General features: G+C 37.8%; 1 protein-coding gene across 1 annotated transcript in view; it reads right to left on the bottom strand.

Moving 5' to 3' along the window:
• Window positions 1-1,554: 1,554 nt before the first annotated feature.
• Window positions 1,555-24,955, bottom strand: part of LOC126101584 (GTPase-activating protein CdGAPr) — a 169,815-nt gene continuing 146,414 nt past the window's right edge. Inside the window, exons 15-18 of the mRNA XM_049912238.1 lie at window positions 18,578-19,690; window positions 10,661-11,130; window positions 6,194-6,643; window positions 1,555-4,887 (exon numbers count right to left, since the gene is read on the bottom strand). Coding sequence (XP_049768195.1) covers window positions 6,209-6,643; window positions 10,661-11,130; window positions 18,578-19,690 — 2,018 coding nt within the window. The 3' untranslated portion in view covers window positions 1,555-4,887; window positions 6,194-6,208. The remainder of the gene's footprint in view (window positions 4,888-6,193; window positions 6,644-10,660; window positions 11,131-18,577; window positions 19,691-24,955) is intronic.

Raw genomic sequence — 24,955 nt, 5'->3', positions numbered from 1 at the left:
AGACACATTAGCTTTTATATACAAAACATCATCAGTGGTGATTTGTGTTCATTACTCCTTTCTATCTGTTCTGTAGTCTACAGGTTTTCCCCATGTCGAGAGCAGAGGCTGAAGTCAAAAAAACTTTGTTGTTACTCTCTGAGCTTTCTAAATTTTTAAAAAGATAATTTGTGCAGAGTTTTACAAAAAGTGCAGCAAAGTGCATAGAACAGCAGTGCAGTAAGAGAAAAAGCAGGTTCCTAAAAGACAAAAAAATCACTAACAGTGATAGAGCAACCAAGTTCTTTTTTATTTCAACCTCTGCTAATGATAGAGGAAAGCTGGCCGACTTCATAATGTGTAAAAAGGACTAATAAACACAGACTATGACTAATGATGATTTGTAAACAAAACTGATGTGTCTGGTATGAAACTCTCCCAAATTGCAGTATGCTTCAGGGGAAAAAAGTAGGTTTGACACAAAAAAGCCGTCCTTAAAGACAGAACAGTATCACCATCAGCAGCAACCAACGAAAAGGTAATGAAACTATCATAATAACCACCAAACTATTTCTCTTCAAAGATTAAGTCTTCTTTCAAATTTACTGTCTCCCGTAATCTTCAAAAAGATTTCCCCTTTCCACAAGCACACTAATACGGTTGTGGCGACAATTTACATGGTGAAGATATTATATTTTTCATCTTCTGTGTCATCTAAAAAATCAAAAGGCACCACCAACTTAATAAAATATCTTACCAACAATGGTAGAATTTTTATAGAAAGCATGAAAAGCCAGTTCAGAAGAGGCAAGAAATTTCAACATGAATTCCACAATGTTGATCATTATCAAACCTTGATTGGCTCTTTCTTTACACACCCTACATCATTTCTTTTAAAACCCTAAAAACATTCTTGGTACATGGTACTTCATCATTACCTATGCAGATCTAAGTGAAAAGAAGCTTGTCAAATGTGGTGCTACAGAAGACTGCTGAATATTGGATGGTTATATATATCAAATAACTAATGATAAAGTACTGAATTGAATTGGGAAAAAAATAATTTTTGGCACATTTTGACTAAAGGAGAGGATCAGTAGGACACATTTAGGGTATCAAAGAATAACTAATTTGGTAATGTAAGTGTGGGGAGTAAAAATTGTGAAGGGAGACCTAGATTTTAATACAACAAGGAAGGTCAAATGGATGAAGGTTGCAGTGGTTACTCAGACATGAAGCAGCTTGCACAGGGTTGACTGGTTTGATGTAGCTCTCCTTGCTAGTCTTTTGGTTAAGAGCACAACAGCAACTATGGAAATATTCCTTTTTGAGACTATTTCATTCTTACCTATTCTTCTGTCCTATTCAGTTCTTAAAACACTTTAAATTGATGCCAAACAAAAATAAGGATTTGTAGTCACTCACCTGTAGCTCTTTGATGTATGATACATACACAAATGTAATACCCAAGAGACTTTACTATGTGGAAGAGTATTTTTTTTTTTTTTTTTTTTAATTTCAGAGCACACACAACTATCCACCCACCAGATGCTCCAGACTAAGCATCACCTTAACTGTGTGTGTGTGTGTGTGTGTGTGTGTGTGTGTGTGTGTTTAAACCAGAAAAAAGTGGTAGCTCGAGAGGTAGTGGTCTCTAAGCTGTTTCTCTATACTGTTGTATGCTTGTAACACATCCCTTGTTGTTATACAAGGTGCCCATGGCAAATACTAATGAAAAGTAGTCTCTTAGTTTCCCAGTGTCAGAAGGTTGGTATGTCACTGTTCACTGCATGACTCTGTGCTGAATATTTTATGAATTTCATGATATCAATGATATTACTTCCTTATTAATACTCTGATGAAATTTTTAAAGATTTGCAGCTTTTTATGTATGACTATTTATAGGAGGCTCTTTGTCTAAAACACAGATTTTAAAAACAAGCGACTCTCCTATGTCTGAAATTTAAGCAATCATGTTCAATGGATCACTTTTATGGCTAAAACTAACACAGGTATTGCATATTTGTCATAAAACAGCACATCCATAAAACCATTACATACGGAAAGAGCCAGAATATATTAATGCGTTCTTAAATTTGTGCACTAGTGATCCAAATCATTGCTTAGAAGACATAAATTAATTTGAGTAATAGTTCTTCACAAAAAGAGTGCCATTCAGGGTGCGACACAGAATTTGCCAAATGTAAAAGCTTTCTTTTTCTTTCTCAGTGTTCTACTGTGTTACAACTTAGCCAAGTCCTGGATTCTTAGTTAAAGAGATAAAAATATGTATAAGTTACAATACAATCATCAGTTTTTTGAAAATTATTGAAATGCTTAACTAGTTGCAAAAGAACATTTCAAGTATGTCACACTCATAATGCCCATGCAATTTACTAAGTAATATGAGTCTCATAGTAAAAACCACTGTCAGTACTGAACTTGCTGTGTGGGTTTCCATTATATTACATACTGAATCCATCCTTTGGTGCATCACAGCAATATGAAGCAGAAAATAATAGTTCATTCCAAATACAGCTTCATTAACATCAATACAGTTATGGAACTCTCACACCCTCACAATCAATATTTTAAATAATTTCCTTCATCTGCGTTTTTCACTCCTCTGGCAAAGCAATGCTTCAATCAACCAACTTCAGTTTTTCAATTAGAAATCAAGTCAAATATGTATAAAAATAACCTCACCTATTTTAGAAGTAAGACGTTACATGCACACCATTTATATAAATCATACATGCAGCTTCATGTTTCTAATATTGTCCTCTGAACCTCACAGTGTCAGTGCTTTTTGTTCAGATCTTGTGTACAGCAACCTGAAATAAAATACTGGTGCAATAATAATTTACTATAATTACATCCCACTGCAATTATTAACAAAGCGACCATTCGGTTGCTGAAAATATATTTTTGCAGTATGAGGTTTTGAATCTTTCAATAGCATGATGAATGTCATTGGAGTAACATGTGACTTTTGTGTGTGTGTGTGTGTGTGTGTGTGTGTGTGTGTTTTATTACTTCCAAAGTCGAGACTGATCTAACATGTTTGCCTTTTATGTTTCACACAGCAGATATGCCAAGAACAATATAAATGTTCTTAAAGCGTCTAACTTATTGCAACAAGACTGTTCAAAACTTTTACAATGAATTTTTCACAAGCAGGTAGCATGTAGCATAGTGTTACGACATTATGTTTATCTTGCTTAGGAACAGGAAAAATGTATCTTTTACCATTAACATTCTACATGTATAAGCAACCAACTTGCATTCATATATTATATACATATACCGAAAAAGATGTTTACATTGCACGTGTTTGTACAAAGTACAGATATAAATATACATTAATGACAACAACAATACATCTAACAGTGTGGAATCTCATGATGGTTAACAAATAATAATCAGCTGATAAAACACATTTTTTATGGAAGATCCTGATAAGGAAAAACTACTTACATGGGCAATCAAATGTTATGGTCCCTTTGCATATAATTTCTTGAATGAAGAATGTACTGAGTAAATACTTTGAAGTCTATCTATGATCATTTCATGTTGCTACTACCAGACTCCTCTTAAAAATACAAATGCCTTGTAGTGTACGATACACTTGTAGCATGTACTGCTCAGTGAAAACACAAGTTTCTTTACAGAAATTCATTTTGAGAAGATGTAGAGGAACAAGTGTAAAGATTTATTTCATTAACAAAAACTGAATTTTTCACAGTATTCTCATCCATCAAAGAGACATAAATTTATCGATAGCTATTTCAGAAATTGCATACGCTTATGTGAATATTATTACAAAAATAGCCTTGAAAATAGTGATTTGCAGATGGTACACTGATGATCAGCAACATCCCCAATATTATAATATTATAATGGTAAAATCCTGTCCCATTGTTGCCATTGTGTCTCTAATTGATGTGTTGTCATGTGTGTCCATACATTAGCCCAACAGCCAAACTGCAGTACAATAGTTTTTTTCAGAGATGATAAGAAAGTTCAAAGCATGTCTTTACTCAGCATTTGTCAATAGTTAGATGAATTTTATTTCATCCATTCCACTGGAATGACACCATTATGAAACATTATCTCTTTCTCTCTTATGTGAAACACTCTACATAATACTGAGCTTGGTAAAAATGATAATTACCAACTGGAGTGAACATAACACTATTAAAGTGTTTAATATGTTAACTATCAAGTAGAAAACAGTAACAAATATATTTGAAATGTAACAAGACATATATGAAATACAAATACAATTTTCAATAATTATTTTAAAAAAATAAAAATGATAAAAGAAAGGGTGAAGTTGAGCTAACTAATCAAAGGTAAACAAAAGTTCTACATAACTCTGTAAAAAGCTCATACAGAGAACATCTGTACAAAGATAATTTTTCAGGAGGAGTGTACTACAAATCATATGTCAGTGTCTTAAACAGAAACGAATATTTCCTGGCAATACGGATATTAAGTCCAGCATTATATCCTCAAATCTCAGCCAGTTCTGAGTTTTTGCTATAACTTATTTCTCTTCATAACATCAGTGAGGTCCAGTAAATGCAGTAAAAATTGTTACAGCAAATGAAAAATACCCTGTGTTACACAGAACACAACACAGCATCCATTACAAAACAATTAACAATGTAAAAATATATTTATAAATAAATAAATATTGTCCAGAAAGCAGTCTGTTAAACAGCGGATCTTTAATGATCCTTATGCCTCTCCGTAAGCAAAAGCTAAAACTGCAGCTACTTGTTTTTCTGTTGCCAGTTTTGCAACTGTCTTGAAACATTATAAATGCAATATATCACAGATGTACAGTTCCAGAAACTGTCTGGTTTGAGGAAACTTCACTCCACCAATCAGGTCCCTCGATAGCTGCAAAAATACAAATATCTGCTTTAAGTAAGTGTGGCAAATATTCTATCATGTTCAGGGTACTCACAATAATACACCTGTCATCAAACAGATATGGCAATTATAAAATTATGAGACAAAATTGCTGGTTAGTATTCTCTTGTACTTACATGTGTGTGTCTATCAGCAATGCTAAGAATTTCACCTGTTGCAGGTAAGTACTGGCTGACAATTTTGTCTCATATATTCATAGTCTTTTAAAATGAATTTTCCTTTTGATATAGATGGTATAAATGCATCATTTAAGTTGTTAAGATATGAATAAATCTAAATATTTAAGGTGTTTACAAAACTACATCAAGGAATGACAAATCACTACTACTGTCATAATAAAGTGGAACATCAGATAAAAATTCGAATTGCAGTGGATTAGCAACAATCTTCCTATCATCTTAGCAACATCAGAATTAATGAGAAAAATGCACAACATTTTGCATTCTTTAAGTTTTCGAAGTGAGAATTCTTTCCTAGCTATTATTAATAGTCAGTTTACTGACTCAGGGAAAAATTAAAATGTAAAGAAACACCAATAATAGTAAGAGATTTACAATACATTAAAAAGTCTAAGATATGTAAAGGGCATTCTTCAAGCACAGACAAAAATCTTGCAACGACAAGACAAATCAAAAGCTAAAGAGACACTTAAGAAAAGAAACAGTTTCCTCAGAGACCAGGTGTTGAATATTATTTAAAAAAAAGAGGAACTTTTAGAATGCTAAAATTTTTGTACCACCTGTCTCAGACCTGGCTCAGACATGAGAAGAACACATCAAGAAGGACAAAAAGATGCAAAATAATTCAAAATTGTGAGAAGCAGTATCCAGTCATGATAAAGCAGAAAATAATTCCAGCTTTGAATCATCACATAATAGGGTCATGCAAATTACTTCCCCTGATAGTAGACATCAACAAACTGACAAGACAGGAGAAAGTAATCTGTGTACTGTGTACACATCACCATCTAAAACTGCCAAATAACAATGAAATCTGATGTGAAGCATCAAGTTTGATGATGACCAAAGGATTAATATTTACAAAGACAAAATCATCTTATCCTCACAGTATATCACGTGATAAGAATAGCAAAAGAGTGAACTGATGATTAACTGTATGGATGTTGCTGGACAGTAGTAAAAAAGATTATGATTATTATTATTATTATTATTATTACATTTTTATTACTACTACTACTACTACTACTACTACTATCATTAATTTTGTTATGAGTAAGATGTTAATGACTACTTTGATGAAATAAATAACATACCTCACTTGAACAGTGCTACACAGAAGACACATAAGTTTTTGCAGCCACTGTGGTCGGCTGTGATGGTGGTGTAGATGTTGAGCCAGACATATCTCGAGCCTCAAATAGTGCAGCCATATCACGAATACATCCAGGACCTTGCTGAGGTGCTGATGACCTTCGTAGTGAACCTGTCCGCAATTCTTCCTCTGTTCTGTCCGTGTATCTAGCTCTTCCTGGACGTGTTCTTGTCACAACACTATCTTCTTCACATATCCGCCTTTCACGTGCTACATCAGTTAATACTTTCTCTGTTATTTTCATGCTATCACTACTTTTCTGATCATCAGACACTCTTCTGATTTCTCTATCCCTTGACAAATTAGGGCTTCTTTCAGGTTCTACAGCAGATGATTCATGTAGTCTGGCACTCAGAACACTGGCTTGATCACTGTTGCCTTCAGGAGGCTGCTGCAAAATGCAATGTAAAGGAATGTTAAGCCATAAAAGGTAGAAAATCTCACAAAAATTTATGTACTATATTAATACTTTACAATCAGAAAACTAGTTGCAGAAGGCATAGAAAACTAAAAGCCTTCCTCTTTTATTATACAGCTGTAATGCCTGGGGCCATAACTTAAAAAGCACAATTTAGTTAGTTCCCATAGTAGTAGTTTCCGTAACAGTGGTGGTGGTGGCTGTGGTACTGGTAAAAGCAGCTACAGCAGCAGAAACTTTGGATAAAAAACATTGCTTCCATAAAAGAAAATTCAGATAAATGAATTTCTCATAATTATATAATTTTTGTAAAAAAAATGGTAGTCCACTTTCTTATGATTATTAAAATCTTCCTTGTAGACCTGAGCATGATTAGCTGTTAGACAGAAAACCATTAACAGATTAGCAATTTAAAGATTTTTCATTAATCAGGTAAAAATTCAAGCTTCTATTGCATAGGAGACATCAGAGAGGGAGAGAGAGAAGACAAAAATCATAATTTTTAAAATGAGGTGTTTTATCATCTGGAAATAAGAGGAAATATGTGACAAATATGAGACTGTTCATGGATAAAGTGTTAAAAAATCCAGGACTTCATGGAAGGGAAATCAACATCAGAGCCTCATTTATTTTTAACTGATAGTTACTTAGTTATTTAATCACATGTCCTGTGGATGATTTTTCATGTTACACGTATGTCCTTTGTATAACCTGAGGCAATGCCTGGTAGCAGAAGACAAAAGTGTTACTTTATTAGAAGGTTCAAAGTTATGGGAATGTTTCTGATTGCATAGGTTAATATAACATAAATGAAAACTCCTTTCAGTGGTCACAGGCTCCATTTTCTGTTTTGTTTACATAACATACATTACTGTTCACATACGCAATAAAAAATTTTCAAGTAACTTTGAATCCTGTACTAAAATAGCTCACCCACCCTCCCTCCCCTCCACACTCCCTCCACTAGGCAGTGCCACAGGTTATCCAAAAGTTGTACATGTAATATATACTTTAATTACTAGCATAAATCTGACCAATAATGGAAGTTTAACTCTCCAAAACACAATGGGAATAAAAATAAAATGTGATTGATTACAGTAAACTGTAGTTTCAATTTTTATTTTATAACATTCACTGCAAAGCCCTACCTAAAATGTTCACATTTAAAATTAAGAGCCTTTCCCAGATGCCTGTACAGGGTATCATTTCTGTTTTACAAAGACACTGTTATTAATAACAGTTTGGTTTTGGTGTAAAAATTTGGTCTCTTCCCATAGTAAATAACCAGTTATGAACACAAACATTCTCATGAGATCAACTGTCTCACATTTTCAACTAACATGAGTCATGACAGATTTTCAACTGTTGAGGATATCTTTTTTCATAGGTTATATGAATGAAATGACTGTTGTCTGCAAGTAATGGAAAGAGCAAAGATCACCATTCACTGTATTGTTGCTAAGCTTTCAGCCAATGTCCTTCCTTAGAGGTGCCTCACCAACAAAAAACAACAATGCAGGAAAAGACAGATTGCTACTTACAACAAAAAAGACACGTTAAGTTGCAGACAAGCACAATTAAAAGACACTTAGGCAAAACTTTCAGCTACAGCCTTCATCAGAAAAGTATCAGTTTAACTGTTGTCTGCTTAATAAACACATGGAAACTGTTTCAACTACAGTTTGCTTGAGATTCGTGGATTGAAATCTTGAATTTCCCTAAACCAATTTTGTTGTATGTGAGAGCAAGTTTTCATGGCACAAAATGGTCTTTTTATTTTTTTAATAGTTGTAGCTCCATTCATTTAGTGATTATTCCTAGTTCAGCTATAATTAACAGTTTTATCAACAATTCTGTAAGTTGTAAGGTCAACAATGTTCAACATCATGGTAGCAAACATGACAAGATTATGGACAGCTCAGCATTGTTCATACTTCATGTGAATGAAACGGTAATAGTTTCAGAAGAAAAATAAGAGCTAAACACACCCACATAATGGGCCTTGGAAAATGATCTACAAATTCAAAATAAACCACTAGATGTGGTCTTACCGATCATGAAGACATCAGAATTCAGGTGCTCTCGCCAAATGCCATGGCCTACAAAAGCACACAGCAAATACTCGTAGAAAACACAACACTATCTGGAACGACTTCTACTCAACCAATGCCAGAATGACGGAAGAGTGAAAACAGACAAATTACAAACTTGACATGTAGCATCATGATGTGAAACACATGGTTCTCATCAAAAGGTCTGGCAAAATGAGATGCCATCAGCCAAATGAAGACTGGACCCTGTAAAAGGTATCATGCAAAAACTGCATAAAAACATGAATGTCAATAATAAAACTAGGACCAAATAATGTAATCCGTTTTTATTTGCACATTGGGGACATTTTCATTAATACAATTAGCCACTCCATGACACGTTACATTATTGTGCAACAAGCTCAAGTAAATGAAAAATCCTTCAAGAACACACTTTGAACTATCAGTGGAAGTTATTATCAGTACCAATGGGATGTAGATGTGGACTTTGATAACAACTATTTATCGCGTTTCAAATAGGATGTTATTTACTGCTTTTTAAGCATGGTGCTGTGGTGAAATTGGCAAAGTATTAATTTTTGGCTTTCGGTTCTTTTTGACCAATTTAAATGCATATTCACTGCTCATCAACAAATGCCAATGACACACAATATTCCATAAATCCCTGTGAATATTCCTGCACAAAGAAGGCAGTCTACTGCATTTTTTATGGGTGCTTATGTTTTTTTATTTTTTATTTTTTTTATTTTTGAAACCTCATCTGTGCACTAGATTTTTCTGTGGCAATTTTTTACCTCTGAAAGGCCCACTTTCTGTGTGTCTCTCTTTGTTGGAGTATACAAGGTAAGACATCTGCCTTTTTTTTTCTAGATCACATTCCATGTCTTCTGCTTAAAAAAGTGATTTTATAAATATTTTTTATCAAAACACATTCGAGATGGCAACCGAGTCTCAATCTCGCAAGTGAGACTAGGGTGCTATCTCAAAAGGGTTATGAACATTGTGACAAAATGAATCATTCACAAGAACAGAAACCTGTCATCATCATTGTCAGAAGCATTTAAAAATACTGCCACCTTATACTTCTCCAATAGTTTAAAGATATCACTTTTCATGGAATTGTCCTCAGAATGATTAAAACATATTCATTCACACAGTCATCCAGATCTTCATTCGCACTAGGAACACCTGAATAATAATTGTCAGAAAGCTCCAATAGTATTTCAGATTCATTCATTCCTTTCCATTTTCTGAAGATGTCCAGCTCTAAAAGCACAAAGAACTTAAAGACAAAAATAGTAAATGCTAAGTAAACTAAAAGTAGATAAAAGCAATCAAGTTTGATACATTGACTACTGGTGTAAACATCCAAATAGACAAAGTAGTTAAAATACACCACAGCATCTGCATCTACAGACAGTGTGTAGAAAACAAGAGTTATCCCAAGATCCATCCATAATATATGGAGTGTGAAACACAAGTAAACCCAGAATCGTCGGCAATGTGTTAACATGTCTTCAGTTCTGAAGCACAGCTCAGGTCCAGTGCTTTCTCTCTCTCCTTTAAAGTATTCCAGAGTTGAATCGTTCAGAAGTCTTTTCTCTCAGGAACTGTCCATGTACATACCTACATAGGAAATAATATATTCACATGCTTCCTGCCATCCAACATCTAGCACTTGTTGCGTTAGCTCCACACAGGCAACTATGAACCTCTCCAGCTGTACAATATGTCATGCTTCACAAGGCTGCACATGTAGCTTAAGAGAGAGTTGTAATTGGTTGATAGCTTTCTCTATGTGACACTCTGAAATGTGGATCTCCAAATTATTTTAATGAAGAGTACAATGTACAATGATGAGCTGGAGAAAAAAACTATCTGTATTATTTCTTTAATACAAGCATGTGCAATAAAATAAAAAGTGATATAAGTTGGTTACCTCATTTGTCCCACCAGCAGTACGACCCGCTCGTCTCTTCAACCGCTGCAGCATCTCATCACGCTCCCCACGAAAGCTTTCTGAGCGATATTTTTCACGTAAGAACGTCCGTCGCTCTTGTTTGTAGCGTTCAATACGTTCTCGCCTTTGTGGATCATCATCCTCAGGCAAAGGCAGAGGAAGAGGATGAGCAGGAGCCTGTGATGTTGCAGATGCCATGCCAGATGATCTTAGTGTGGAAGATGAATCCACATTAACATCAGGTGATGTTGTTGCACGCACCAGAACCGAAGATGGGAATCTTCCCCCATCTAATGACGAACTAAGGGAACCTGAAGAAAGCTGGCGGCGAGCGCGAGCCTCTCTTGCCCGCACGCAGGGTGGGAGTGGCTGAGAAGGCACTGATGTGTCACTCGGTCTTGCAGGCAGGGAGCGAACAGGACGGCGAGATCGAGCCTGTCCTCCTGTAGCTGTAGATGGCCAAATATTTCTAATGTATTTTCTTGAAAAATTTATGACAACAAGTTATGTTATATGGATAATTTAAAGAAAGTGATACTGAAATGAAAATAGTATGTGAAGAGTAAAATGAAGCTCTTGTATACTTTTTCAACTAGATACGAGCTTAACTATATCGAAAGTCTGTATCAAAAGTTGTTTTCACTCTACACATTGGATGCTGTAAAATCATGTTGACTATCCTCCTGTATTCCAGCCCCAATACCTCCCCTTGATATTTCTAGAAAGTTCGATGCCTTGACCTTCCTAGCCACTTATGGGCTCATCCTCATTTTTCTTTACCATTGTAAGCCCAGAATGAACACTAATACCACTTCCCCGCCCTTCCATTATTTGAATCCTCACAGGCTTTTGTCATTCCATTCCCCAACTCCTCTTGTGTTAGTATCTTCATCACAATAGACCACCTTATTGATTTATATGATATTGAAAATGTGTATGTTTACATTTAACTACTTCTTTCTGTAAATAAGGGTACGTATTCAAAGCTAGGATTGTTCCTTGTGTGACTGTTATTACTCGTAACTGAGGGAATGAAAGAGCTTAGTAGCAGGAAAGGGAGAGGTAGGGGCAAATGCTAAGTAAGAACCATTGAAGCACTTCACCATTCCAACCTGTTTAGGAGATACTTACAGAAATCCTTCCCATTCACCTTATAACCCTTGCCAAAGACAGTGTTATTGATGTTATCTTTATTCCATGTGGCTATCAATACCCATCATTCATCTGCAGGTGAATAATCGCCCATTTTCAATTTTTTTTAACACCAGGAAGTTTAGTCATGCATAAAGCAACCTTCAGCAGATTTTAATATCCTTTGAGACCACAGATTGTCTATAAAGAAACCTGGTTGCAAAATAACTTGTGACGTTTCTTGATCATGTGGCATGCCTACCAAACTGAATTATCAAACGATGTGTTCAGAGAAGGAAAGCACAGATGAGCCTGTTCACATAACAGTGATACAGAAAGTTAACATATACAAATTGACAGTTGACTGAATAAGAACACTGCATTATGCATTTATGCTTCATTATCACACATTCTACTCTTACAGAGAAACTTCCATTAAATTGTAAGTTGTGTTGCATGTTTTAAGAGCAGTCAGAAAATAGTGCCTCCCACTTTTTGTTATCAAACTAGTAAAATGATACCTGACTACTATTTTCCCTTTTACACCTTCTTTTATATCTTTCAGCAGTGACAGAAGACACTACTGCTTCATTTAAGAATATGGCTGATACTGAAGCACATAGTTTAAGCAGTGTTTAGTAATACAATTCTTTACCACAAAGACGTAACACACAAATTGCAGACATTGACATCAGCAGAATTGTTATAAGGCCATCATAATGGCTTTTTTCTTAGTCACATACACAACAAAAGAGAAAGAATCACAAGACAACCACCTGATACACTGGTGATTCCTGACAAAATCCAGCGAGTCAGTGACTTTATTTATGCTATTTTCTGTACAACAACATACACTCCTGGAAATTGAAATAAGAACACCGTGAATTCATTGTCCCAGGAAGGGGAAACTTTATTGACACATTCCTGGGGTCAGATACATCACATGATCACACTGACAGAACCACAGGCACATAGACACAGGCAACAGAGCATGCACAATGTCGGCACTAGTACAGTGTATATCCACCTTTCGCAGCAATGCAAGCTGCTATTCTCCCATGGAGACGATCGTAGAGATGCTGGATGTAGTCCTGTGGAACTGCTTGCCATGCCATTTCCACCTGGCGCCTCAGTTGGACCAGCGTTCGTGCTGGATGTGCAGACCGCGTGAGACGACGCTTCATCCAGTCCCAAACATGCTCAATGGGGGACAGATCCGGAGATCTTGCTGGCCAGGGTAGTTGACTTACACCTTCTAGAGCACGTTGGGTGGCACGGGATACATGCGGACGTGCATTGTCCTGTTGGAACAGCAAGTTCCCTTGCCGGTCTAGGAATGGTAGAACGATGGGTTCGATGACGGTTTGGATGTACCGTGCACTATTCAGTGTCCCCTCGACGATCACCAGTGGTGTACGGCCAGTGTAGGAGATCGCTCCCCACACCATGATGCCGGGTGTTGGCCCTGTGTGCCTCGGTCGTATGCAGTCCTGGCTGTGGCGCTCACCTGCACGGCGCCAAACACGCATACGACCATCATTGGCACCAAGGCAGAAGCGACTCTCATCGCTGAAGACGACACGTCTCCATTCGTCCCTCCATTCACGCCTGTCGCGACACCACTGGAGGCGGGCTGCACGATGTTGGGGCGTGAGCGGAAGACGGCCTAACGGTGTGCGGGACCGTAGCCCAGCTTCATGGAGACGGTTGCGAATGGTCCTCGCCGATACCCCAGGAGCAACAGTGTCCCTAATTTGCTGGGAAGTGGCGGTGCGGTCCCCTACGGCACTGCATAGGATCCTACGGTCTTGGCGTGCATCCGTGCGTCGCTGCGGTCCGGTCCCAGGTCGACGGGCACGTGCACCTTCCGCCGACCACTGGCGACAACATCGATGTACTGTGGAGACCTCACGCCCCACGTGTTGAGCAATTCGGCGGTACGTCCACCCGGCCTCCCGCATGCCCACTATACGCCCTCGCTCAAAGTCCGTCAACTGCACATACGGTTCACGTCCACGCTGTCGCGGCATGCTACCAGTGTTAAAGACTGCGATGGAGCTCCGTATGCCACGGCAAACTGGCTGACACTGACGGCGACGGTGCACAAATGCTGCGCAGCTAGCGCCATTCGACGGCCAACACCGCGGTTCCTGGTGTGTCCGCTGTGCCGTGCGTGTGATCATTGCTTGTACAGCCCTCTCGCAGTGTCCGGAGCAAGTATGGTGGGTCTGACACACCGGTGTCAATGTGTTCTTTTTTCCATTTCCAGGAGTGTATGATTTATGCTCTTTGTTACTCAATGTCATTGGAAATGTAATGTTGATCCAAACCAATACAGATTCTTAAAAAAAAAAAAAGTTTGTATATTATAAAGAAATGGTAACCGACAAATTAATATTGGACAATTTGATCTACGTCCTTGAGAGAATCAATGGAATTATGTTATTCGACTTTTCCAAGAAGAAAATGCTGTCAGTATCAAAGAGAATCTAATCTTTGTTCCAAATGTTGTGAGAGTGAATGTCTGTAGTGATGTTACTGTGCATTTGTCCCTGAGCACAAATGAAATTTAAGTGTTTATATCAAATTTTGACTGAAGTGACCATTTTACATACTCACTTTCCATAATTTTAGTGCTTCTCACTTAATTACACTCTAAGCCACATGATTGATAACAAGGTGGTAAGTCTTGGAGATGCAAAGAAAGGAAAATTATGATTTAATGTCATGCCAATTACGAGATTATTAGAGCCAAACCAAAAGTTTAAACTGGACAGGAAGAGGGCACAAAACCACGAGCACTCACAGAAAACCTAAATCTAGAAGCCTGTATACTGATTCGCAACCCATTTCTCCCAAATGCAAGTCCAAAGCCTTGAATGCACCACCTCACTTTGTACTTGTACATATCAGTAGCTCTGCAAGGCATAAAGGTTTAATTAAATCCCTACTAAAGTATCAGTTCACTGCCTTAATGAGTACAAAACATTTAAATGTATTCTGCCTTATGGCAGGTCTTGTCATGGATTAAAGCATTTTATGTAATTATTCCATTAATTTGTGACTTTTCGTGGTGTAAAACGTGTTGTTTTCATATTTTCAAGAAAGGTAATAGTTTCTGGCTGTTGCTTATGCAGAAACCTGAGAAGGTGATACTTGGGAATGCTAGTTTAACAAAGGACAACATTTTACAGAGTGATGGTGTTTACTTTTAGATACAATGCATTCATAAACAATTACTACCACCCCATGCTGTGGCAAAAATAAAGAAGATAAAAAAGTGAGCCTTCCTGACCCTAATATTTCCATTGTCTTATAATGTATTGTCTTGTGTGTCTGACATATTTCTTTTGTGTCAGGCCTTAACATCAGGAGACAGTGTCCACGTGCTTGTAAGATGTTGTTGTTGTTGTTGTTGTTGTTGTTGAGTGAGTATTCGACTTCTGAAGAAAAACTTGTCCAAAAGCTAAAACATTTCTAATTTTCTTTTTCATTGTGCCTTTCTGTGATTCATGTGGTAAATAGCAATCTATTCTTTTAATATGGTAGGTATTTCTATAACCTACTCAAGAAATGCTCAACTGGGCTGAAGGTTACTGAAATTGAATCACTCTCCTGAAAAAATGAAAGCACGTGGTTCAAAGTTGTTACCACTGTTTTGGTAGCAGAAAATTCCTCAGTATTGCTTGATAACATTTTGCATTCTTGGTTTGGAGAACTAAAACTAGTGGACTAATACCTAATTATCTAAGAAAGAAGAAAGTTGCTGTAAGTTTTCACTATAATGCTGTTGGTTCTTCCTTCTATTCCAATAAATTGTTGAGGAAGACCACACATATTTTCTTTGGTGTTTTGGGGGGTATTTTCAATGTGTAGATAAAGATAGCTCAAACAAATACTGCTTGTCACTCATTTCATGCAATGCTCAGTGTTCACAAAAAATTTCAGTTTGTTCCTCGTTACAACCAAAAATTTTTTTGATGTGGAATTTTATGTGCCCATTCAATAGAGTGGTAGCCTAGTTCTATATTCAAATTAACAGAGACAGCTAACCCCAAAGAAAATCATGCTTGGTCAGTGACAGCAGTTGTATCATTGGTGATAGCAGTCACCCCAATGTGAGCTTTTACATGAGGTGGGGCAGGTCAGGCAATGAAGAAATGTCTACCATTATGATGAGTATCAGAGGCCACTGACACTTTCATTTCTAAATCCCAAAGTGTACTACAATACAGTATATATTAGAATGTTAGAGCTATTGAAAATGAAACATAATACCATTATGTGAAAATGTCTTGAAAGTGATACTGCTCCAGGTTGTATTGTATTTCCACATTTAGGTTACCAAACATTGACTGACTTGTTCCCTAGGCAGCTCTTGGTGTTCCAAAAATCCATCTATGATGATACACTACACAATCATAAACTTTTTGTTCACACATGTTGAACTTCCAAATCATCTTCAGTGTACTTTGAAAGCATAAACAATGGGCAGTACTCCCATTTTACCAAACCTGTCTTGTGTCTGAAAGCTACTTATAGCTAAATAATGAATTATAATTTTCAGCCATCTCTTGAAGAACTGTGTAGAATTCACTGTGCTTGTGACACAGTTGACAGTAAACAAATGACTGTCAATGCAATACGAGGTTCCTTTCCAAAATCGCCATTTGAAAAATACGGGATCATCTTATACTTGTAAATTAAATTATTGCCGCTGAGGTAAACATTTTTACAGTGTTTAATAGATTAACGTAATGTTTGTCTTACATTTACAGATGAATCTTTGGCTACTGGTGTCGTGTACAAATTTAGTTTGAATAGTTCTGCACAGTGGAGTTTACCAAATAATACTTTCATTCAAATAGGCTCGAGATTTCCTGATGCACAGAAGAACACAATACATATCAATCTTGTTCAAACAATGACATGAAATTTGACTTGCAGCACTAATGCAATGGATGGGTACATGAAAAACTATGAACTAGACACTATAACAGCACACTGGCCTGATTAAAAATTTAACAGTTTGGTAAAACACTGGAGGAAATAGCATTAAATTCTATCAACTCACATGCTTTTGTTGTATCTGAACATGTTTGCAATAGATATTCTCATACATGAATGGATACTGTATACATTATGCTGCTTTTTTTAGTAAAGGTAACATTCAAATGTGAAAATCTTGTCCTTCAAAAACCATTACATTATTCTGAACCACCCAGGTTAGTATTTTATTTGGTTGTTAGAAACTAATGATTTATGAAGTGCATTGCAACACAAAATTCGGTAGCTGTTCATGTATTACAACACTGGGGCAAAACATTACCAGCTTTTAATCAGCTTTAGAACAAGATGGTAACATTCAGATGAAACGAGAAATAAGATCAATCCAGAATTAAAGTCTAACAAGCAGAACAAATCACATTAAACTGACTACAATTGTTGTTGCAAGAATAAATTATAGTGGAAAGACCCATTGTGGAGTTAGCACCAAGAGACAGCATTAGATCGCGAGGATGAGCAAAAGTTCTATAATTGGACTTAACCTTTATTGTGATCTTTTATTTATGTATTAGTTGCTGTTGTTATACATGTCCTGCACCCTAGAAGATATAGCTGTCTGTGTTTCACTGTTGCTCCAGCCTAGCACTACAGAAGGCTTAGAGGGGGAACAGTGACATAATCTTAGCTGAGAATTATCACGAGTGTGGCGAGTGGCGTGGTGAGTGGGCAGCAAATTTCGTCTTGCTGCCAGCCATGGAAATCTGCACTGCTAACTTATGAACTGCTTTTTATGAACATCTACCATTTAAACTGCAGTTTTCCTGAAGCCATTTGTACTTAGAATCGAATTGATTTTAAAATTTGCCAAATGTTCAGCAATAGCATACATTTCTGCACGAGATGCTAAAAGTCTAGACTGTTGTGGACACTTGGCGTGAGGTACGATGCAAATGATTAGGGTGGGGGGTGGGGGTGTGTCAGCTGCTGGTTATACACATCCATTGAGAGAGTGGCGAGCAGACAATATGTTTTTGTAGTAAAAGATATTGTAACATTCTCACATCATTATAGAAGTGGAATCTGCTTTGTGTTAAAAAAAACCTGTAACATACTCGGGAGAAACAGCCAAATATTTGTGACAACTCCACTGTTAGGATGATGATGATGACAATGACGACGATAAAAAATAGTGGTACCACATGTGATGGTCTAAACAAAGAATGCAGTGAACATAAAAATTAATGTGATCAATTTCTTCTGTTGATTTTATTTCTCCTTGTATTATGAAATGGCAACTTACGTGAACAGATACCTCAAGTCCCCAATAAAAGTTTGTAATTTTGGTTAGTCGCAATATGTTAAAAAATAAGTTTTTCTCAAGGAACTTTATAAAAAAAGCAAGGGTCATCTTATAGTTGGGTAAATATGGTACTAATGAGAATAAAACCTCTATAATACTAAACATTACAACAACAAAACATGAACAAATAAATAAAATACAGAAATAAAAATAGTTTGTTCCATTATGCGAGTGTATAAGTTATTAGAAAACTATCAGAATAATGTCATTTTATATGGGACTGAAGAATCAAATAAACTCAACAAAATGAGACCACGTATAAAACCACAGCTCTTCACATTTCTACTGTCTAACACCAACACTCCAACACTAAGATTACAGAGAGCTCTCTTGTGCTGTAATACGTTATGATAAAAAATTAACAGCACACACTTTCTTTTTTTCATTTTTTTACTGACCTTGACTACGTATTTCCTCCAATTCTTGCTTCATCCGCCTCTCACGCAAAATCTCGCGTCCAATCTCAGATTCAAATCGACGCCTATTGTTGTCCAGGGGTAATTTGGAAGTGGGACTGGTTTCACGAACAGGACTACTTCCTGAGGAATCACCAAAATCTTCTGTGTCATCCAAATTTGTTTCCAAGAAAGGTGTTGACCTGCTACCACTTCCAGAAGATGTGTTCCTTTTTCTCCTGTGAGGGCTGGTTTCTGCAGATGGTGCACTGTCTTCTGAGTTTTCTTTGTTACTCTGCCTGGAGAGTGAGTTTCTTTCACCACTAAGAAAATTTTCCCGGAAGTAAATATCAGCATTATTTTTTCCCACATAATTATTGTTATTACTACTGCAATCATCCACTGCTGAACCTGAAGAAATTGTAGCACTTTCTATTACTTCTGGTGGGTTTTGAAATTCATTATGGTCAGCTGGAGATGCCTGCAGTGTCCTTGAATATTCAGTACTATGATTAGAGCATTTTTCTGGCCCAGTCACGTCTGACGGTTCACTCTCATTGACGCTTTCCTCTGCCACTCCAGGACTACTAACAATATTGTTCCCACTGTCATAACCTACATTCCTATTATCACATAGTCTGTTATCACTTTTCTGAACAGCTCCTCTTGGAACATAAGGATCTACTGTAATAATACCACTTTGAGTATATGATGTAACACCAGAAGCAAACTCCTCTTGTACACTTTGTGGTGATTTCTGAGATCTTTCTTCTGTTCTCACATTAGCAGAGGCTGCAACACTTCTACCACCTGCAACACTTTCTGTAACCACATTGCAGCTTTCATCATCTAGTAATTCCGAAACTGAACCATCATTAGACGGAGTATCTCTTGTCGAAACAAAAGCATTCTTCACATCATCAGTACTAACAATTTCTGTTTTTTTATGTTTTAGATCACCATTATTTTCAAACTCGTTGTCACAGACTGCGGTATCTAACAGTGTTGTACTTCCTGCTATATCTGGCCCCAGATCCAAATTGGAACTTGTGTCCAATGTTTCATGGTGGCTACTGTCAGAGGGACTCTCACTGATTCTGCTATCTGCTTCTGAAACTGTAACAATACTCAGTATCACACATTTGTAACAAACTAACAAACTACAATTCACAGCTAAATACACCAAAAACATTTAAAATCACAACAGCAGCAAAGCTATAAGAAGCAAAACTGAGCCACACTCTGCAAGAAATTAAGGTAAATCCATAAAACTATTATTTTTTTATCATTCGCAGAGTATGGATGCAAAGAGCATCTGGAGGAATTTGAAATGAACCTATAAATTCATGGCTCTAAGGACACAGTAACACTATGGGAAAATATGTCATATGAAATCCAGGCAAGGTGCTAATGCAGTGACCAGTAGTATGTGTGTGTATGTGTATGTGTATGTGTGTTTGGGGGGCGCTGTAAAACTAAGAACCCATAAAAACTCCAATCTTACAAGTATCTATTATCTGCTTTCAGTCCATCTGGTCAACATTCCAAATGACTTAAAGTATATATCAGTTTCCAATGCAGAGTGCAATGGTACTGTGAAAATCTAAACTTTACTCACTTGGAAAATCATAAAGTGGACTGCTTTTCCATCCTCTTTCTCATACAAAGTGTAGAATAAGTAACAGTAAATTTGGATGACTGCAATTGGTACAGTGTAGCATTGCATTATATTTCCACCATTGGATGTGCTGCTATTGCAAAAAACATGCTATAGCTCACGTAACTTATTTTTATGGTTGAAAGACTTCATCAGCATGGGGCAGTATTATTGGCTGTTCTCCCCCCTCCATGCAGTGTAATCCCCTTGTTGGTGGGTTTGATGTGGACGGATGTGTGAAGCTGGCCATTGGACAGATGGAGGTCAATGTCAAGGAAAGTGGCATGGGATTTGGAGTAGGACCAGGTGAATTTGATGGAACCAAAGGAGTTGAGGTTGGAGAGGAAATTCTGGAGTTCTTCTTCACTGGTAAGGCTCTGCAGGTACCTACAAAACACCAACAATGACACAGAGCTCTACAAAGAGCAGCGTTGGCTGATGCATGGTCCCTTCTACTCAACTTGCTGAAGCATCAATCACAAAGCTATGCTGAAACATCAATCACAAAGCTATTTTAACCGTAGCATAATTCAGAGGTAATGGATCTAGGGCTAGATAGTTCAGATTTTGGCTGTGGTAGATACTTTCATCAATATGGCCTGTAAAGCAAGGAGAGGCCCTCACGATCAGTTTTCGAATACCGCACTGTGTCCCACTACCATGGGTTAAAATGTAATCCTCATATCTGTTTCTCAAGATGTGATCCTATTGATGATCCACGAGTTGAATGAGAACATCTGCTTCACAAGCTGTGACGTGGTTTCAAATGGAACAGTGATCTGAAAATGTATAATACATTTCTTTACTTCACGTCTATGATAATAAATATTGTAGGTCCTCAGACTACAGGTTTCAGTCAGCAATGACTGTCTTCAGATCTGCAGCAAAACACAAATACAACTAGGGGAAGTCTACAGCTTAAAGCAATAAAATAGGCCATGAAGAAAAGTATTACTGACAGACATGTGACAATTAAGTGCTTAAAATACGACGAGGTGTACCTGTCCAATATACTGGAGCCATAGTGGCACTGTCAAATGCTAAACATCATCTTGTCAGCAGTGCTACTGTTCAAAACAAACTGCTGCATAGTAGCCACAAAATGTTTGTGTCACAAGCTCAGCAGATGTCACTTCTATAGGTGCACACATGTTCAAAAATACAGCCAGTGAAGTTTGTAACAGACTTACCAATTGTTAAAGTCATTACAGTAATAAAACACAATAAATTAAGGCATGACAAAAATCAGATTATTAAAAAGGAAAAAGTTAATTGACAATAATTCTGATACACTTTAGTGGTGAATTTCAGATGAAAATACAAATGCATAAGTAATAACCAGCTTATGGAGTACACTGATTAATATATAAATGACAAAAACAAACAGCAAAAGAAGCCCAGTGAACGGAAACATACTGTAGCAAATATTCAGTGCCCTCTGTTGGCGCTACCACCAGAATGCCGCATAGGTGAGAAGTGGTTGGAGGAATGTAACAGCCAGAGGTCCCCTAATACCCTGTGACATGCCATTCTGAGAAAATAGTGATAAAACACTATACCAGTCCATTAACAAGATTATCTACTTAGTGAAACATTTTATAAAAACAGAGAAGGGACAAGAAAACACTAGAGTTATACTCTCAACATAAGAAAACATTGGGCATTTTCCGCTATTTGTTATTTTTATACTATTCTGTGTATTCCATAAGCTAGTTATTACTTACATCTTAATATTTTCATCTAAAATTTGCCACTAGAGCATATAAGAATTATTGTCACTTAACTTTTTCCTTTTGAACAATCTAACTTCCGTTGTGTCTATAGCATTTTATTACTGTAATGACTTTTACACCTGGCAAGCCTACTACAGACTTGACTGACTGTATTCTTCTTTTTCTTTTATATCATACAATTATATCATTGAAGAATGTGTATACACCTACAGCAACATCTCTGGTGAGCTAGCAACACAATCAATTTGCGGCTACTGTACAGCAGTCTGTTTTCAACAATAGCACTACTAACAAGATGACTCTAGTATATAACATAATTTATAAATGTGAGACAATACTGGCACTGATTTTGTGTTTGGCATTTGACGAGGCAACTATGGCACCAGTGTATTACAATATGTTATTTGTAAAACAGATACGCCTTATCATATTCAAAGCAAATAATTTTCACGTGTACGTCAGTAACCCTTTTCTTCATGGCCCATTTTATTGTTTTAAGCTGTAGACATCCACATGTCATATTTGTGTTTTACTGCAGATCTGATGACGGTCACTGCTGACCGAAGCTGTTTGTCTGAGGACCTACAATATTTGTGATCACAAACATGAAATAAAGATATGTGATCCTCTAGGTGCTATCAGAAATGTTTTCTACAGACATTGTGTTTCATCCTCTGCCCCTATCATCAACTACACAATGAAACTCAATGCTATAGTTCACAACTATCTACACAAAACACACATACTAAGTCACACAAATCATGCATCATAAAACAACAGTTCCAGTATTCAAGAAAGAAAATATCCAGTCCTATTAGGTGGCTGAACAAACACTTCACATCTCCCACCCAACGAGACATATATATACCCCCCTCTCCTCTCTGTCAATAATTGTCAGCAGGACACAATGGAAAAGGCAAGTTATGGTAAAACACATAAATGACATACAATTCTACATTCTTTAAATCTACTGAGAAGATCTAAGTTTAAAGACCTGCTGAATGTACCATCTTATTACCAGAAAACATTGCTTTCACAACAGCGACTGTGTGCCAAGCTCAATGTTCACCATGTACAGGTAATTTCTGCCTTAAGATCCACCCCTTTCCAATAACAACACTGTGCACTCTGTGCCTGCTGTCATTGTGGATGTATAAGTCTAATACCAATTTGTTGCAATGTTAGGGTGCAGGCTTTATGACCACCTTGCAAATTCAGTAATCAAAAATGCAAAATGTGAAGATAAAAATTCCCCTGCAAAATGCATAATGAACATTACAGACATGCTTAACCTTCAATTGTTATGGTGATGAGAAGGAAAGTTGCCACTCACCATATAGTGGAGATGCCGACATGCAGATAGGCACAACGAAAAGACACAATTACAGCTTTCAGCCATTGGCCTTCATCAACAATAAATACACACAGACGCACGCATGCCCCCCCCCCCCCCCCCCACACACACAACTCACATACACAACTGCTATCTCAGGCAACTGAAACCACACTGCGAGCAGCAGCACCGGTGCATGATGGGAGTGGCGACTGGGTGGGGGTAAGGAGGAGGCTGGGGCAGGGAGGGGGAGAGATAGTGATAGTGACAGTATGGTGGGGATGGCAGACAGTAAAGTGCTGCAGGTTAGATGGAAGGCAGGGGGAGGGGGAAGTAGCAGAAAAGGAGAGAAATAAAAAGATTGGGTGTGGTGGTGGAATGATGGCTGTGTAGTGCCAGAATGGGAACAGGGAAGGGACTGGATGGGTGAGGACAGTGACTAACGAAGGTTGAGGCCAGGAGGATTACGGGAACATAGGATGTATTGCAGGGGAACTTCCCACCAGTGCAATTCAGAAATGCTGGTGTTGCTGGGACAGGTCCATATGGCACAGGCTGTGAAGCAGTCATTGAAATGAAGGATATTATGTTTGGCAGCATGTTTAGCAACAGGGTGGTCCACTTGTTTCTTTGCCACAGTTTGTCAGTGGCCATCATGCAGACAGACAGCTTGCTGGTTGTCATGCCTACATAGAATGCAGCACATTGGTTGCAGCCTAGCTTGTAGACCACATGACTGGTTTCACTGCCTTCGATGGGACAGGTGATGTTAGTGACCAGTCTGGAGTACGTGGTAGTAGGAGGATGTATGGGAGAGGTCTTGTATCTAGGTCTACTGCAGGGGTATTAACCATGAGGTAAGGGATTGGGAGCAGGGATTTTGTAAAGATGGAATACCGCTGTGGGAGGGGTGGGAAGACATTTCTCATTTCAAGGCACAATGAGAGGTAATCAAAACCCTGGCAGAGAATGTAATTCAGCTGCTCCAGTCCTGGGTGGTACTGAGTTATGAGGGGAATGCTCCTCTGTGGCCGGATGGTAGGACTTTGGAGGTGGTGGGAGACTGGAAAAATAAGGCACGGGAGATTTGTTTCTGTACAAGGTTGGGAGGATAATTACAGTCAGTGAAGGCTTCAGTGAGACTCTCAGTATATTTCGGGAGTGACTGCTTGTCACTGCCGATGCAACGACCACAGATGGCTTCTGTACAGAAGGGACTTCTTGGTATCCTTAACTTTCCAGTCTCCCACCACCTCCAAAGTCCTACCATCCAGCCACGGAGGAACATTCCCCTCATAACTCAGTACCACCCAGGACTGAAGCAATTGGATTACTTTCCCAACCAGGGTTTCAATTACCTTTCGTCATTCCCTGAAATGAGAAATGTCCTGCCCACTATCATTTCCACCCCTCCCACAGTGGTACTTTGCCGTCCACCGAACCTACACAATATACTCGTCCATCCTTACACAACCCCTGCTCCCAATCCCACCATTCTATTCCTCCCCCTCGCCCTCACAAACCTGCACGCACGTCATTTGTTGACAAAGGCCAATGGCCAAAAGCTGTAATTGTGAGAGTCTTTTTGTTGTGCCTATCTGCGACTCAGTATCTCCACTATATGGCGAGTGACAGCTTTCCTTCTCGTAATATTCTTA

Source organism: Schistocerca cancellata, chromosome 9, assembly GCF_023864275.1.
Source record: "Schistocerca cancellata isolate TAMUIC-IGC-003103 chromosome 9, iqSchCanc2.1, whole genome shotgun sequence".
NCBI classification, from domain to species: Eukaryota; Metazoa; Arthropoda; class Insecta; order Orthoptera; family Acrididae; genus Schistocerca; species Schistocerca cancellata.
This window is presented reverse-complemented; position numbering and strand designations above follow the sequence as displayed.